At 39.7% G+C, this 17,714-nt stretch overlaps 1 protein-coding gene across 2 annotated transcripts; it reads left to right on the plus strand.

The window, feature by feature from the left end:
* Positions 1 to 1,594: 1,594 nt before the first annotated feature.
* Positions 1,595 to 17,711, plus strand: LOC131778229 (TPR and ankyrin repeat-containing protein 1). 2 transcript variants are annotated; one of them, XM_066166273.1, is made up of 11 exons: positions 1,595 to 1,901; positions 4,231 to 4,532; positions 4,940 to 5,179; positions 5,963 to 6,202; positions 6,545 to 6,698; positions 7,170 to 7,565; positions 8,111 to 8,318; positions 8,550 to 11,484; positions 11,976 to 12,587; positions 12,867 to 16,128; positions 16,507 to 17,711. In XM_066166273.1, the coding sequence occupies exons 2-11, from the start codon at positions 4,254 to 4,256 to the stop codon at positions 16,623 to 16,625; spliced, it is 8,445 nt and encodes a 2,814-aa protein (XP_066022370.1). In that variant the 5' UTR covers positions 1,595 to 1,901; positions 4,231 to 4,253; the 3' UTR covers positions 16,626 to 17,711. The 2 variants fall into 2 exon arrangements, with proteins under 2 accessions (XP_066022370.1, XP_066022369.1); XM_066166272.1 differs by having other exon boundaries at positions 8,111 to 8,327; positions 16,507 to 17,710.
* Positions 17,712 to 17,714: the final 3 nt, after the last annotated feature.

Genomic DNA, 17,714 nt, shown 5'->3' on the forward strand with positions numbered 1-17,714 from the left:
CAGCCCAGTACATACCCATCACTATTCGCCTCCACTTCGATAAATAATTGTTAATTGTTAAATTTGTTCACGTCTAACTTTTAAAGCATTTAGTTTTACTTCGCAGCATTCAGTTGCATAGTTGTATAGTTGAAAGAGGTGTGCGTCTGCGGATTCTGATTCGTTTAGACATGGACATTTGGACATGGTTTTCTCTTATAAAATTTTACATAGCTAGCAATCTTTTAAGTTACTCTTTTGATCATTGGGTCACTGTCAACAAACATAGATTGGACATTGGAACATGGTCATAACAACTTACTTTTATGCTTTTATTAATTTCCTCACGGAGCATGGAACATCTGACATGAAATAGTCTAACTACTGCTTGTTCGGAACGATAACTTTTTTAAAGAGCTCATGAGCTGCTAGACTTCCATTGCCTCGTCATATTAGATCTAGACAATTTTCCCGGATTCGACATAACGTTTTACAGGAATTTCCTGGAAAAGAAAGTTAGAATAATATTTACAGAGTAAGCTTGGTAGAACAGATCGACCCCAGCCCCCGCATTCATTCCTCACTACTACTTCACTCTACCATTAGCTTGTTAACAGCCATTTTAATTAACTTCCCTTATCAGTGGCAGATATACCCATGCCTGAACTGAGAAAGAAAAAATATCAAATGAGGAGTGGAAACTTGTTTTTGTACGAGTCGCCAAAGATTATTCAAAGCATGAGGGAGAATGGGATGGGGTTGCTCTGTACTTGTCAAATTCAGGGTTGATTGATTATTCATCTCGCCCCGAGTAATGTGATTAAATGCAATTTTTGTGAATGACAGATGCTTTGTGCAAAGATAAAGAAGGCAACGAAAGAAATGTGTAACGTGAAGATGGCCCTGAAATTGCTTTTTTCTTACAAGAGTTAGTGGAAAATCCAACTGGAGAATACTTACTCGATCGTAGTAAACGTGTTTTACAATTTGTAATTAAAGAAATCAAGACATTTTAATAGTAAAGGGACACTTCTTTGTAATCCACTGAACTAAAATGTGTCATCTTCTTTCTGTTAGTTTCTACGATTGCTATGTTCTGTCATGGTTGCGACGGTTGGTAAAAGAAATCAGGGTAGCGTTAGTCATCCTGGTGAAATAAGATGATGAGAAAATAATAAGTAGTATTCTTTGTTGTAGTTGTTGTTTCTCACGATGTAGCAAACCATATCGAAATTATGAACTAACTTTGTTGATTTATGGCGAAGGAGTAGACGGTGTTTTTCAAAAAAGAAAAAAAGAAAATAATAATAGTAAAAAGGGGTGGGTTGAAGTACGTATGAATGGAGTCGAGGGGCAAATATTTGTTGTACCCTACCACACCCCATTATAGACCCCAACTCCCTACATCCTCGAAAGGCTTCTTAATTAAAGGATTGGCTCCATTATGTCCATAGAACGTCGGTGAAAGCCATAGCTGATCTGATTCTCTTTCGGAGATTTTTGTTAAAAGGCGGCAAATACGATTCCAAACGACCGTTTGACCAAGCGCATCCATGGATGTGACAGCGGACCAGCATGTTCGCGGGCGAATTGTGTTCTCGTTAATAACAAACTTCTTCCGTTTCTAGTGTTTCTGGGAATTTCGTCTTTGTTCGCGAAGAGTGAATTATTTAAACGTTTTTACGATCACCTTGTGGAACGTAGTTGGATATGTGAAATATTAACAATTGTCAACTTTGCTACAAAGAAAATTTAATCGAGAAGACGTGGATAGAAGGCGGAAGTAAAATATAATTCCCTACTGTCGGTCCTCCTGATCGAAAACAAAAGGAACCTACGCAGGCTTGCAGGACAGTCGTCTTCAATGGTTGGCTTTTGTTTGGTTCACAGGAACCGTCATCGATGGACTTTACCGTTGATTAGTAAGTGAGCAGTTCATAATATAAAGCCAAATTTAACATGTACAAATATTTGCATATCCTCACAATACAGAGAATGTCTCCTAATACTTCCTCGACGAGCCATGTATGTTTTGATTCATATTTAAACTTAAGCATCGCTGTTGTGTTCCGCACCGATCGCACTCGTTCATTAGGGTTTATTTTAAACTTCGTTGTAATAACATCAATGTCCTGTCAATGGCTCTACTTTAGCCGCTTTTTATTTTCATTTTTATTTCATGATTCACACCTTTTCTTTTGTCATTCAAAAACCTTTATTTACGTAAAAAAGGCTGTGGTTATTCATCGTGGTGAAAAGCTAAGTTTTCCGTTTGTCTCACGGTGTAGTCATACGTGACTACATCGTGAGACAAACGGAAAACTTAGCTTTTCACCACGATGAATAACCAGGGCTTGATAATGTAGCAAGGAAGAGAGGGGCTGATGAATTGAATTTGATTGTAAATGAAGGATTTATCTGTATGAATCCCTCGTTTCAGGGATTTATCTGTATAAATCCCTCGTTTCAAGGATTTATCTGTATAAATCCCTCGTTTCAGGGATTTTTACAAATAAATTCTTGACGTGAAGGATTCATTAGAATTTCAACAAATTAATCCCTTATTAATTTTTTACTTTCCAATTAGTCAGTTGAACCTTGCTCTTCCTGAGAACATCAAATTCTTCCTCTTGACAAATTTCGGCCTAATTTTCTGATATTATTGTCATTTGCAAACATACTTCACTACAAACAATATAGAGAGAAAATACAAGTTTCCTGTCTTTCTGTCCATCCGTGATGCTTTCCTCAGTCACTACTTGCTTTAATTCTTCCGCAAATGAATTTCGTGAAACAGGCTCATCACTAGCTACCAGGCCGTCTAAAATAGAATCAATACTAAAATTGTGTAGTAATATTTCTTCCAAAAACTATTTTGAGTTAGAAAAAGCTCCTCATTGCTACACATGCCACCTATAATGACAGCACAATTAAAGAGAGAAATGAGTTGTTGGAAAACATTCATACATATTTACTGAAAAACTAGCAAACAAGAACAAAAACAAAATATCACACAACAGAACACATAAACAAAAAACAAAGAAATGCAATGCTTAGTCCCTTGTGGACTTGCCAAAATATCAAAGTACAAAAAAGTCTAGCACTTGTCACAGAGGAATTCACAACAACTTTTCACAGTCCTGTGAAAAACGCACACATCAGGCTGCTTTTGTTGTATCTAATTTGATCTGATGAAGGTGTGACCCTAATTAGCTGATGTTTGGCCCCTTGAAGAAAGGATCATTATATAAAGATCCCCCATGAATAATATCATGAAATAACTCAGATAAATACCTTGAATGTCAGTATTAATCCGTATATACATATATATGGATTAATACCTCTGTTTTTGGTATTTATCTCTTACTTACCAGACTTATTGGCTAACAGTTCAGCCTGCAAAAACTCCCCAGAACTATTGATTGGTGGAGAAAGAGGAAGGAGGAGAGGAGGAGGGGAAAGGGGCTCTAATATGGAGAAATAATATGTTCTAGGTTTTGTGGATAATGAATGGATCCTGCTATTATTGCAAAAAGGTTTTCTTGTGCCAATAAACTACAACATTGGAGATAAGGTGTACTGTGCCTGTCTTAGTATACACAGCACATTTCAAAACTCTCTGTCTCCTCTAATTATGTCTGTTCTCTTAATAACCTTGATGACAGAGATTGTAAAACAGGTTTTAAAATTATACCAGTCACTTTACCAGCCTATCTGGGTGATGACTTGCTCCTTGTTTTCTTACATCCATTTTGAAATCACTGGTCAAGGGATCTTTGCTCTCTAACTGGGCTCGCCCCAGAGCTATTTACTCATGAATGACACTACTTTTTCCCCAAAAGCACATCTTTAATGTGGCCAGTGACAAAAATCAGATTTCAGGTTTGTTTAAAGTAACCAATAAATTGTAGGAAAATGAAAGACCAAGGAGCCATTGTGTGACCAATTTTGCAACTATTGTCTTTCAAACTTTTCCCTTTTTTTAAATCTCTAGATAAAGTAGTTCATAAATTTGGGTCAGTGATAGAAAATACTCAATTGGCACAAGTCTTGGTCTTTGTTTTTCTCATCTTTTTGTCATTTATGAAAGCTGCTCTCCATTTTGGTTGTACAAGTAGATGTTTGACAAATATTGATTCCCTCATAAATGCATAGTTATTTCTGTAGATTCACTATTGAGGCACTTTTAGACTTGATGCAAATTTTTTAAATGAGAAGATTATTAAATGAAGGTAAATTTTTATGTCCTAGCCCATTTGACATGAAGGTTTTGAATGCAAATGGCTTATTATCACTACAACCAGTTTGGACCAGAGGCCCTTCAAGCTGCAGCTTTTGACTGGCTCAATCAGGGTTTTTATTTGGAGGCAATTGATGGTTTTCAAAGGGTGATCTGGAAATTAGCCAAAAAGAGTCGCTCTGATGAGACTCTGCAGAACCTTGGGAAACTACGCAGAGGACTAGCACAAGCACTTTATTGTGTAAAAGAATTCCAAGATGCCTCGAAACAAATTCAACTCTGTATTTCAGAGGGATATCATGAACATTCTGAGGTGAGTGTTTAATCATCTAATTGGATTTTTACTGTCAGTCATAAAATACATGGAATGTCACGTTGTATAATGTTGTTCCATTGATGTACAGCATACTATGCTAACTCAATTAGCTGATCTTGCTAACTAGAATTATACAGTACTTATTAAATGGTTGACTTGGCTCATTTACTCCCAATCTGTAGGCACAAACTGTGAGTTAAAGCAGTGGCTATTTCCATCCATCCATAACATACAAAGATCTTTTGGGTTGATTGAGTATTTTTAGATGATATGTCGACTGATAAATAATTTGGTGTCATCTTCAACAGTTAAGAAAACCACCATAAACTTGGTAGAAATAACCTAGTAATTAATCATAAACTTCAAATGTCAAGTTAATATACTTAACAAATTTTGTTTTCTAGGAAAGTGCAAATCTTTGGATGGCTCTTGCTGATGAGAAACGTAAATATTCTAGAGAAAGGCAGTTTGCTTTTGTTGGCTACGAAATTGCTCTTCACTTTGTACCTCCACATAATTTTCTCCTGATGAGTAATCTGTTGTCTAAAATGTTGCTGTTGTGCCATGAGATGGGACCATCTTTTGCAAAGAAAGCCACAACATTCTTAAAGAAAGCTCAAGAAATCCAGACATGTCCATCACAGGTAAATGTTTCTCTTCCCTCTGCCACTGTTGGTATCAGATAGAGACATAGGATGGATCATACAGCTAGAGTATTGTTTCTTGTTTAAGGTCTTCTACAAATGTAACCATGTGATTATTTAATCATGATTGATTAAAACCGATTCAGAGTCACCTGCACCCAGTCAGCATTTTCTTGCCCTTATAAACAGGTGTCAATGTGTGGTTTGTTGGTATAAAAAAGACTCAGTATTTTTTCAGGGGAGTAATGGATTTGTACTGTATGGTATTCATTATTTGCTGACTTTCATCTGGATTTGGAGAGTTCATGTACTATAAGCCCCAGTGAAGATAAAATTCTTTCAAGGATCAATTAATAACCAGGGAATCAATTCTGGCTGGTCATGCACCAATTTTCGGTGCAAAATTTCAAAGAAAAACATGAGACTAAAACAACTGCTGTCTTGTATGATAAATGAAAGAAAATTGAAACAATCATCAAGTTTTACAAAATGAAACTTGGGACTTTTTGAATGTAAAGCTTATTTAAGTTCTGGTATCCTGTTGATTTACCAGTCTGTTGCTAGCTTTCCCCAAAAAAAAGGTATAGGCTTCTAAACATAGTGACTTACTAGCCTGTGTGTTTGTATGTGACTTGTGTGAGACAACTTGGTTCTGACAGCTTGAAAGCACACCACCTAGTCATTGCAATGTTTGCACATGCACCAGCATTTGACAGCTGTGTTAATTTTGCCGAGCAAAATGACCATTTAGTTATTCTGCTGACTCCATCCCTTTTTTTCCAGGAACTTGCAGACATTTGGTTTAATTGTGGGAAAAGGCTAATGGAATCAAAATCATTTGTGAAAATATCTCTTGAATGCTTTGCTCTGGCAGAAACATTTTTACCAGAACCTGATAAGCACATTAAAGCTAACATCAGTCATTCAAGGGCATCAGCAATCTTATCAGCCAGTTTGTCAAGTCATTATCAGCTGGCAGTCAATGATGCAAGGACCTATGTGGAACAATTTCCTTCATTTGAGGTAAGATTTAAAATTGCAACATCCCTTTTTAAATTCTGGTGATAAACTGAAGGATAACAAGGTCAGGTCATTATTTTCACTCTATTTCTGCGTCTTTCATCAGAAAAATGTTATTTGATATTTCAAAATGTTTCTAGTTTCTACCATCATTCATCTACAAATATTAACCCCATCTTAATTAGGCTAACCACTTAGGGTTTGTATTAAGTGTATAGAAGTGGATATTTAACCAGCAAAAAAGAAGTGCCTATGTGGATCTAAGTTTCAAAATTTCCTGTGCTATAAGATCTTGAGGAGTTTTCAAGGTGAGGCTCTAATACGATAATTGGTCCGGCCATACAGGGTTACACACTGCTATGGAAATGCTGTCTTTGTGTGCAAGAATGTAATGACGCTCTCACAACTTTCAAGAAGGCGCAGGAGATTATGGAAGACAAGAGAGACCGCAGATATAAAGAATTTGTCAAGTTTTTCTCAACAGCAGTAGGACAAAAAGGTGAACACAAATTAGCAGATGAATCAGTTTTTGTGTATGAGTTATTCTTGCTTTCTGTTTGATCAAAATGTAATTAGGGCAGGTGTGCCCAATGCGTGACCTCCGTTTTTCATTATTTTGTGTGAAGCTGAGGAAAGTAGAGAGGGGGGGAGGGGAGTGTTGTTGCGTGTATCTGCTGGCTCGGAGAACTCCAGTTTAAAATGACACAGAGTGTATGGCTATTAACTAACCCTGGCTTGGGATGAAATCGTTGGGTAACGATTCGAGACCGAAACTGGGTTCGCAATGGATGGGAAGCGTCAAAATGTCCAAAAACTAACCGTAGAAGTTAATAGACAACAGAACTATTGGGTGGAATGACACCAACAATATGATTTTACAACCGTTCAAGAGTACCCAGCTTGTCCAACGTTTCTTGCAATCGCTGTTTTTTTTCTTTTTTGTAAACCTAACTCTGTCTTCGTTCTAAAGCATTTCAGGTGTTTGAAGCTGAAGTTCCTGTCCCTAAATATTTTGTGGAAAAGTTAATCACTGAGTCTGTGAAAACAGAGGCCATTGAGAATCTATCAACGCTCTTTTGTAAAGGGTGTTGGGCTAGAGATTGTGATGCCTCTTGTGTTCCGCTTGATTTAGTTCTGAAATGGAACGACGAGAATTGTAATCATCTGTTGACAACCCTCCTGGGAAAAAAGGCTCTTGCAAGAGGTTTCCCCAACAGCAGTAAGTCACCGCTGAAAATTTGTTTGGAGAGAGACAACTCGGAGTTGGCAGTGATTCTTTTACAGTATGGAGCCGATGACAATGATTTGGTTGAAAAAGACGGGGACAGTATTTTACATGAGTCGCTGCGAATCGGTCTCAGGAAAGGTGAAAATAGAATCAGATTTGAATAAGCGTACTGTACAAATCACTTATTCACTGGAACCAGAGAAGCCTTCACCACCGTAGATCAGTTTTTAAATGAGTCACGAAACTAATCTGATATAGTAATGTCTTACCTTTATCTTTCCTCGCCCTTGAATCGGTCTGGGAAAATTGGCGCCACTCTCAACCAATCAGATACTGACGGGCAGACATGTATACACATAAATATGTACATGCGTACATACGTACGTACGACCGTACGTACTTAACCACATACTTACAAACTGACATGCATGCATATATACATTATTAAATCTGCCTAAGAGGGCTTTTCAGCATCAATAGAATCACTACAATTACCACTGACAGTAACTATTGCAAACTGAATCAACTTAGAATTAAGATGAATTGAGGACATAAGCGAACAACTATATGATAATAATTACAAATGTGGAATATAGTCAATATAGTAGGCCATGAATCGTGAAACATTTACGTCAAACACATGGTAGAATGCATCATTCTTATTGTTTTTTTCTTGTTAACAGGCAACTTCGCCATATTAAAGTTCTTCCTCGACGAGAAAAGATATTCTGTCGATTTGCAGGACGCAGACGGAAACACTCTTCTGCATATCCTTTGTCGAGGAAAAATAAATTCCAAGAGACAAGAAGCTATGCAGCTTGTTCTCGAAGCGGGAGGCAATCCGCTGATTTCAAACAAACAAAAACAGAAGCCCATGGATCTTCTTACTGCGTTAGTTGGGTAAAGTGTCTTAGACTAGATTAATTGTATAGTTGAAGGTATCCCATTAATTCTTCATTTTTTCAAACCTAACTTGGTTTTCATTTTCTGTGATTGATTAATAAGTGGACCATTAGTTTGCTAACAAATTGTTTGAGTTCACATTCGTGTCTGATGAATTTATTATCCCCTGTCTATTCAATTATGTCTAATGGTACATTTTCACTTTGTTATTGTTACCAGGGATAATAGGAGAAACCTACTGAGCTCAGCCCAAGAGAATTTTAACACTGAACCTTCCCTCGAATCAAATTCCGCAGAAAAAAACTTGGAAGAAAAACTCGACGGGGCGAAAGTTGAGAGAAGTTCCATCGAGGAACCTGAGTCTCCGCGTCCTCTAAGTGACAATCCAACCACTCCTCCTTCCATGTCATCCTCAAAATCAAATAATCTGAAAAAGGAGCCTTTAGCCATGGTCCGCGAACGTGTCCTGTCACTTATCAAGAAGTTAGATGTCCGTGATTGGCTCAAAACATCAAAGAAAGTCAAAAAAGTGATTCCACAAGAGAAAACTGAGTTGTACGTGAACAGGGAAGAGCAATATTGTGGGAGTCATCAGCAGCAGATTTGTCGAGTTGAAGAAGATAACCGAACTTTCCTAAAACATGAATCAAACGAATTCCGCGTTGATAAAGGAAACGATGACAATGTGGTCAAGTTGTCTTCCTTCGAGGGCTTGCCTTGGGATGTGGAGTGCACTTCAAAAGTTTGGAAAATATTAAGCGACAAACGACTAGAGTTATGGATAAAAGAGCGCTTTTTCGACAAGGTCAGAAGTCTTGCTCAAGGCCGAGACAACTGGACCCCACACTTGTGTAAAAGACTTGAAGGTCTCCCGAAGAGCCGTGGCATGCTTTTGTATGAAACAAGATTGACAGATGCTGCAAGAATCATCTGGGAATGTGCAGTTGCTTTCTCCCCCCGATATTCAGACAAAGACAGTGAAATGAAGTCCACGATTTATTCGGAAACCATTCGAATATGGAATATCGAGTTTGATCATGACAATGTCTCGCGCGCCATAGAAAACATCGTTACATCATTTACTCGTGGCAAAGGTTGCAACCTGAGAAAGGAACTCAGGGGACTTCCCAGGGAAGAGGCTTCCCAAAATCAAGGTCCAAATCTGTACGTTAAATTTACTCAAGAAAACATGTGTGCTAGCTCATCTACCCAGATTAGACGAGAAGAAAAGGCGGTAAATTCTGAAATGAGTGATGATGAGGTGACCTTCTTTCCTCCAGCTAGCCATAATGATAATGAGTATCAAGTATTAAAGTTTTACTACCTATCCAGCGCCATGATCCAGGCCATACGGGAACAGCAATCGTTTAATGTCGAGATCGATTTTCCATTTCGAGTGACAGAAGAGGAATATGACATTATCAACTTTGAACCTACCCCCCAGAGCTCCATCATCTTGATTGGGCGGAGTGGAACTGGGAAAACAACGTGCATCCTATATCGTTTGTGGAAATGTTTCTTGCAATACTGGAGAAGCGCCTCAAAAAGCGGGCCATGGATACCAAAGAACACTGTTTTTCTTCCCAAAGAGAGCCCAAAGTCGTATTTAGAAAACCCTAACCCAGGACATGATGTCGAAAGTACTCACATCAAATTGCAAAAAGCACAGAGTAGTTGTGACAGTGAAGTAGCGGATGGCGATTGTGATGAGGTAACTGCCTGTTGTCTTGAGGATCCATCTGTGCAAATCAGAAATGGTTCTGAGTCCGGCGAACGTTTTGAACATCTTCATCAGTTGTTTGTAACAAAGAATGGTGTCCTTTGTCAAGAAATCCAAAAGAATTTCAAGGCCTTGAGTCAAGCATGCTTATTTGTTAAACACGATTCGAGGCCAGATAAAGCCATGCCTCTCAAGCTTCAGGACGTCGATGACACTTCAGGGTCCTGGCCACTCTTTTTGAATGCACGTGACTTTTACATCATGTTAGATGCCTCTCTTCGTGAGCCTTATTTCTTTCCACGTAGTGAAGATGGAAGCTTGCAGGGGAGAGTTCAAGACTGGGGTGAAGAAGGCAATCAGTTGTCTACTATTCCTGTTCTGGATGAAGACGAAGACGAAAACGAAGATTCCAAAGATGACACAGATGAAGAGGAGGAAGAGGAGTCTTTGGAACCCACTGAACCCACTTTGCATCAGGGAAGATCCATGATCCTGGTTAGTTACAGTATTTTTGAGAACTACTTGTGGCCAAAAATGTGTAAGAAAAAGAAGCGGATTAGCTTCCACCCATCGTTGGTTTGGATGGAGATACGATCATTTATTAAAGGCTCTTACGAGGCTCTGCATACAGGAAGCGGTCATCTTAGTCTTGAAAAATATAAAAGAATTGGACGAAAGAGGGCCTCTAACTTCAAAGATGAAAGTAGAACAGAAGTTTATAGGCTGTTTAGATCTTACGAGCACTTCAGGAAATTGTCCAACATGTTTGATGAGAACGACGTTGTGTTCCATCTGTATCACCGATTGAGGCAGTGCGTAGTTCCTGATTGGTCAATCCACGAGTTGTACGTGGATGAAACGCAGGACTTCACTCAAGCAGAGTTGATGCTGCTAATACGCTGTTGCCGCGATCCCAATGCGATCTTTCTCACTGGAGACACCGCCCAAAGTGTAATGCGAGGTATTTCCTTCAGATTCGAGGACCTGGGATCACTATTCTTTTACCTCAATGAAAACTACAAAGCTGTTGGAGCTCAAGCAGAAATCGTCGTTCCAAAACGAAAGCAGCTCATTTTAAACTATCGGTCACACAGTGGAGTTTTAAGTTTGGCCTCCAGTGTCGTCGACATTTTGCAGAAATATTTTCCTGAATCATTTGATAAGTTGGATAAAGACCAAGGGCAGCTTGATGGTCCCAAGCCAGTGCTCCTTGAGTCGTGCAGTCCATCAGATCTTGCGATTATTTTACGCGGAAATAAGCGCGAGACAACCACCATTGAATTTGGTGCTCATCAAGTTATCCTGGTGGCCTCTAACGAAGCAAGAGAAAGTCTTCCGGAAGAACTTAGCCACGCACTGGTGCTGACAATTTACGAGGCAAAAGGATTAGAATTTGATGACGTTCTTGTTTACAACTTCTTCAAAGACTCACAGGTGAGGGAAAACTTAAGTGACGCCTTTTTGTCTGGTCGGCGTGAATCTCTGAGTGTAAGATTTTAGGATGTGATGGTATATCTTCCACATGTTTTTTCTCTAGAGGGTAAAATTGAGAGTTAAGATAAGTCTTGAATTTGGATTTTGAAGATGTGTCTTAGAATGAGAGATATGGTGAACTCTAAGCTCGGAGGTGAGATGAAGAGAGGTGTGTTTTCATTCTCTCACGAGTGTGGTTCGATTTCTCATGGGAATTTCTGTTTCCCACGTTCGTGACAAGGAGAAAAAGCATCTCTCTTCAAGATATGTTCCGGCATGGAGTGCTGCGGTTTCTTCGTGTGAAATATATCTCTTTTTTGCATAAAGAAGTCGATAAAGAACTGAGTCGATATTGAAAGATAGGTGCCAAATCTAGAAGAAATAGGCTTCGCATTACACCGCAAAATTCTTGTTTTGGATTCTCTAGCTATATTAGTCATTTTTTTACATAGGCGTGTGCTGAGTGGAGAGTTGTTACGCAGTATCTGGTGGAGGTGGTGTGCAACGAGACTGGGAAAGTCAAATCCCGTCCATTGGCGTTCAACTCTGAGAAGCACAGAATCCTCAACTCCGAACTAAAGCAACTTTACACAGCGGTAACTCGAGCCCGCGCAAACGTTTGGTTCTTTGATGAAGATGAGGAAAATCGTCGACCTGTATTCGAATACTTCGAGCAACTCGGCCTGGCGAACGTGGCAAAACTACAAACAGACATAGGAAATGATCCTTGTTGTAGCCAGGCTTTACAAAATATGTTCTCCAGGTCGTCATCTCCAGAAGAATGGGAAAAACAGGGAAAATTCTTTTTCAGCAAGAAGCTTTGGAAGGTTGCAGAGAAGTGTTTTACAATTTGTGGTAATGGCGAGATGAGTCAAAAATGCAAAGCGTACGTACAAGCAGACTATGCACGAACTCTTCACAGTGAACCACGGCGTTTGAAGGATGAGTTCTTACGCGCAGCTTACCAATTTCTTCAATGCAAAATGATTCTAGAGACTAAGGTGTGCCTGTACAATGCAAGGGAGAGAACCCTATATGCAAGCCTTCTTCAGAAACTCGGCGAGGTAAGAGTCAGCCATTTGAGTTCTAATTTTGGTTGCACTAAAAATCGGATATCCTTGTAGAGAATCTGTGCCAACCTACGTTTTGAAAAGTTAAATAAGGTTCTTCTATTGACCAGCGATTATAAACACTAATATACCTATGCTGCTGCTGGTTCTCAGCTCATTTTCTATCATAGTTTGGTACAGTAGAAATGTATCTGACAGAATCAGTTAAAGCTAGGAAAAGTAAGGGCCACTGGTTTGCGTTTCATAGTGAAGTATTTAATTTTATCTTTACAGGAGAAGGATGCGATAAAATGGTTCGAAAGAGCGGGTAGCTTTTTAGAAGCAAGTCGGTGCCTCGAGAAGCTTGGAAACTACAAGGAGGCAGTAGAAGTCCTTATCCGAGGGAACCTTTACCAAAAGGCTATCGATGTTCTCAAGCGTTTCGAGAAGCTATCATCAACTGATCAGAAAGAGATTCTTGCACCCGGAAGAAGTCTGCAAGAATTGTGCTTAGCCTCTGCTGAACTCAGTTTCAAGGGTGGAAACATGACGGAAATGCACAACTCACTCAAGTTTGTTAATCCTGTGGAAATTCGAGTAGAGTTTTTGAAAAAGCGCAAGTTGCTTGACGACGCTGCAAACGAATTTCTTAAAGAGGGGAGAGCAGTCGAAGCAGCGAAGATAATGAGAGAAAAGGGATCCTTTCTAGTCGCAGCTGACTACGCTAAAAGATCTGGCCACCATCAACTTGCAGCTGATTGTACTTTGGCGCTCGTTCGTAGCACAGAGGACTTGCCAAGAGAGGAGCAAGCTAAACATCTACGTGAAGCTAAAAACCTTTACAAAGAAGCAGGCCAGATGAATGGTTTCGCTGAAGTTCTGTTAGCGGAAGCTAAGTGTATTGCAGACTGTACGAAAGCAGTAGAGGCTGCCGGGATTTTCAATTCACCCACAAATTATAATATCTGTGGGGAGCTGGAATGTGTTGGGGTAATGTTGGATTGCACTCATCCGGATCATCCTGGTCTTTCTAATATTAACACTTCCTTTGCGGTGAGATTGGTGCGAGATGTCCTTCAACTGATCAAATCCCTGAATGCCAGCAATCTGGACGTGGTGACACAGAAGGAAATCGACCGGTGTGAGGAGTACTTTGGACTTTTCAGAGAAGTTGATCCATCTAGGAGAGTTATAAGACGTAAAGAGGGGGATCGCTTTCTTTACTTCGCCCAAGGACTACAGAGACGTCCTTTTGCCGGCAACAGATGGGAGATGGATCTTCAAGATGTCCGTGAACGCATAGCTGAAGTTCTCTTTAACAGAGTCACCCAGCTTATTCAATCGATCCGTGTTCTCCTGGATACAACGTTCATAACAAATCAGAGCTGCCAGAACTTTTTGATGGGCTTTATTTGCAATTCCGGAAGTTGTCATCTCCAACACAAGCCCCCATCCCAGAATACCAATGACGCACTGTTCAAGGCAATTTTAGATGAAATGTATCTTGATGCTCAAGCTTACGACATTCAAAAATTGGAAAAGAAATATGACAGGTGGGAGATCAACTCACCAAACCCAACTAAAGACTCGGAAAACCCTTTTCCGAGAGATGGCTTTGCATCTTGTGATAAGCTATTTGAATTTTTATTTCCTGCCAGTGGTCAATCAGCCGATTTCCCCCTACATTCTTACATCTCTTATTTCCGAGATAGAACGCCTTGGTTTTTCAAGCAGCGTCTTTTAAAATTTGCCGAAGAAGTTTGGCAGAAGCGTGCAACGGATGAAGACAAGCTTCAAAGTGCTGATGTCTTCCTGACTGTTTCGCATCTCCTTCAGCTTATTGGGTCTCCTTCGTCTAGAATTCTTTCCTGGATTGCAGATACCGAAGAGGAGTTCAGGAGAAGCTGCGTCATGCTAAACGGCAAGCCCATTATTCCGAAAACGGTAGGTATTGTTGTCGAGGAAGGTACAAAGATGACTTTATTTTCACGGTGGTGGGAAATGTCCAAGACATATTTGCATGCGTGTGGCGACGTCGTTGAGGCTGGGCACAACGCAATTCGCCGTTTCTTATCGATGACTGCAAACCCAAGAAAACGACTTCCATTCCCTTCGCCGAAAAATTGTTTGGATATCCTGGAATACTTCATGTGTGTGTTCCTCACTTTGTTCGCTCGACTTCAACAGGCTCAGAATTCTCGCGATCTCGTGTGTCTACCGGCTCGTTATTTATCCGTCATGTCATTTTGGAACAATCTTAACTGTACCACTTCCGAACATGTTGAAATTTACCAAGCAGTTTTCTTGTATCAAAGTCATCCATCGACCATTAGTGACGTGAAAAAGTTCCTGCGTGACATGGTGTCTCTTATGCTAGGCGGATATTCCCAGAAGTTCAACGTACTAAAGAAAGTCCTTCATCGTAAGGAGAGTATTCGCACAGGAGAAGCAGAGCGGGCACTTATCTTGGTCCTAACTCTGTTATGCAATAGTGGTCACTCGGTTCCACACGAGAGCGAATTCAGGCTCCTAAAAAACCTTTACATCAAACCACTCCCTGAAGTCAAGCTTCCCGACAGGATGGTGGTCTGCCTGGAACAGGTTCAAGAGGCCAAAGGAATCCGTGAGATTGTTGTTATTCTTCAGAATCTGTTGAGAGAGAAAGGTGAGAAATTGTGCACCGTTCATTGGGAAAACGTTCATCGACAGCTTTGGTGGCAAGAGGTGAACCCTGAATGTTACCGTAACAACTTTTGTACTAATGTGTTGGAAAGATTGGCTCAAAGAACAGAAGAACTTCCAGCTGAAGAGGTGATAGAGTCAAAAGATGTAGAGGAAGGATTGTTGGACGAACTTAACGCAGACGAGGACCACCCCATTAGAGATTTAGACCGTTCGCAAACTGACAAGTTGGAAGCTATAGAGAGAGAAGAGGTCATTCAAGCCGAATCCTGGGAGGAATCTAATGAAATGGAAGCGCTGATTCCTGAAGAAATTCCTCATCAACAGGATGCTCTTGAAGACCCGGTAAATTCATACTTCAGCCCTTTTAAAGTTGATCAGTCCGGCTGCAGTATTTGTAACGTACGTTTCAGCTCAGAGAAGAGTGATAAGGTGCAGTTTTCTGGGGAGGAATGGGAAAAGCAACCAGAAGATAAAAATCCTATATCTAGCAGCTTTACAGATTACTCAACTTTGGAAAGTCACCAAGCCGTTGGTAGCCCACACTTTAAGAAAATAGAGGAGTTTAATGCCTATCGAAGGCTATTTGTAGACGAGCTGCTTCCGCAGCACACAAAATTAAGCAGCTTAACAAGTCAGGCTGAGTCACTCTTAAGGACCGCAGAACAGCATGGAAGGCAAATGAGCATTTTAAGTAACAAGATGGACGAAGTTAAGAGGGCTGAAACCAATATAGCTGACATAACCAATGATATCCAACACCACTGTAACTGGGCAAACCTTGAGCCGTTCAAGGCAGCCATTGCAGCCCTTAAAAAGGCTTTGAAGTCTTGCGAGGAGGAAATTTTGTCAGAAAAAAACTCACGACTCACAGGTTAGTGGTGTTTGTGCACCTTTGCCATCTTTTTTTCCCTATCATTAAAGGTGCAACGAACGTTCTTTTTTCGGTTTTAGCGCGGTCTCGCCCGAAAAAAACGCCCGATTGCTAGTAACTGTGTAAGCGGTTTTGTGATTTATGGATCTATTTTTTGAAGATTAATTTTTCTGTTTAATGGTTTATTTATATATTCCATTCGCAAACTCCCAGATAAGACTTGATGTGGAAGAGAAGGAGAACTGTTGAAAACAAATGCTTTAAAATCATTTCAGAATGTGTGAATTATATTTCCCTGTTTGTTAGTGAACTTTGAATTGCGATATATTTACGAGCTAGTATCGTTACCAAGACTCATCATATGTTTGTTATTGACAGATGAAAGCAGACTTGTCCCATCGTTTGTAAGTGACCCGTCCGACTGGGACTTGGATAACGACCAGGATGGTATGGCTGGCAGATATGCTCATGTTCCTGGACTGAGAAAGAAGAAGTAGCAAATGATGACTGGAAGCTAGTTTCTATGCTCTCAGCCAAAGATTGTTCAAAGCGTGCGTGAGAATGGGACGGGTTTGATTTGTACTTGTCAAGTTAGGGGTTGATTGATAATTTATCTCGCTTTGAATATAATGTGATGAAAATATATTAATCATAATAATAATAAATTTATTTATACTGCAAAAATAGATCAGCTGAATTTTAATATAAAGACAGTTGTTATAAACCTATGTGCAGTAGGTTTAGGAAATGACAGATGATCTGTACAAAGTTAAAGAAGGCAACGAAAGAAATGTGTAACATGGGGATGGTCTTGAAATAATTACTTTTTCGTGCAAAACTTAGTAAAGCAAGAAGCTTAGAAAAGTATTCGTGTAAGAGAGCGAGACACCGCTTTGCAACCCGCTCAATCAAAACATGTTACCTTAAAAATATATATATATATATATATATATATATATATATCTATCTGGCCTTTTTTGTTGTAGTAAGAAAACTTCCTTGTTTTCATGTGAATTACCACGATTGCTATGTGCTGTCATGGTTGCAAAATTTGGTCAAAATTTCAGAAAAGTTAAGCTTTGTTCATACTGGTGAAATAATATTATGAGAACCTAATTCGCATTAGTTTTTGTTGTTGTTGTTATTTCTAACGATGAAGCGAACCATATCGAAATTGACTGAGGAAATCTGCTTACAAAAAACTCTGTTGGGGAGGTTATCGCGAAGAAAACTCGATGGCGAAAGGGGAGGGTATCATAGAGAGCGACGGGCAGATGATTTCTCTCTGTCACCGAACAGTTTCCAGTCCACTAAACTATCTCACGGCTGGCTGTTTATTACCCAGCAGGATGAAGTTCCGAACCTTCTTTAAATATTTCAACGTGAAGATCCTGAAGTGCTCCATGTTACACATCGACTCAGAATAACGAGTTGTTTTAAATGAGTGGGCTGACAGCCACTATTAATATTCGAGAAACGTGTCTGAATTACCTTGTATAATGCCATTAGCTTATATTGTTACTGGGAATTCATTGACCACTTGGATGTATATTGACCCTAAATTCTTCATTAAAGGAAATAATTTA

The sequence above is a fragment of the Pocillopora verrucosa genome, chromosome 5 (genome assembly GCF_036669915.1).
Source record: "Pocillopora verrucosa isolate sample1 chromosome 5, ASM3666991v2, whole genome shotgun sequence".
Taxonomy (NCBI): domain Eukaryota; kingdom Metazoa; phylum Cnidaria; class Anthozoa; order Scleractinia; family Pocilloporidae; genus Pocillopora; species Pocillopora verrucosa.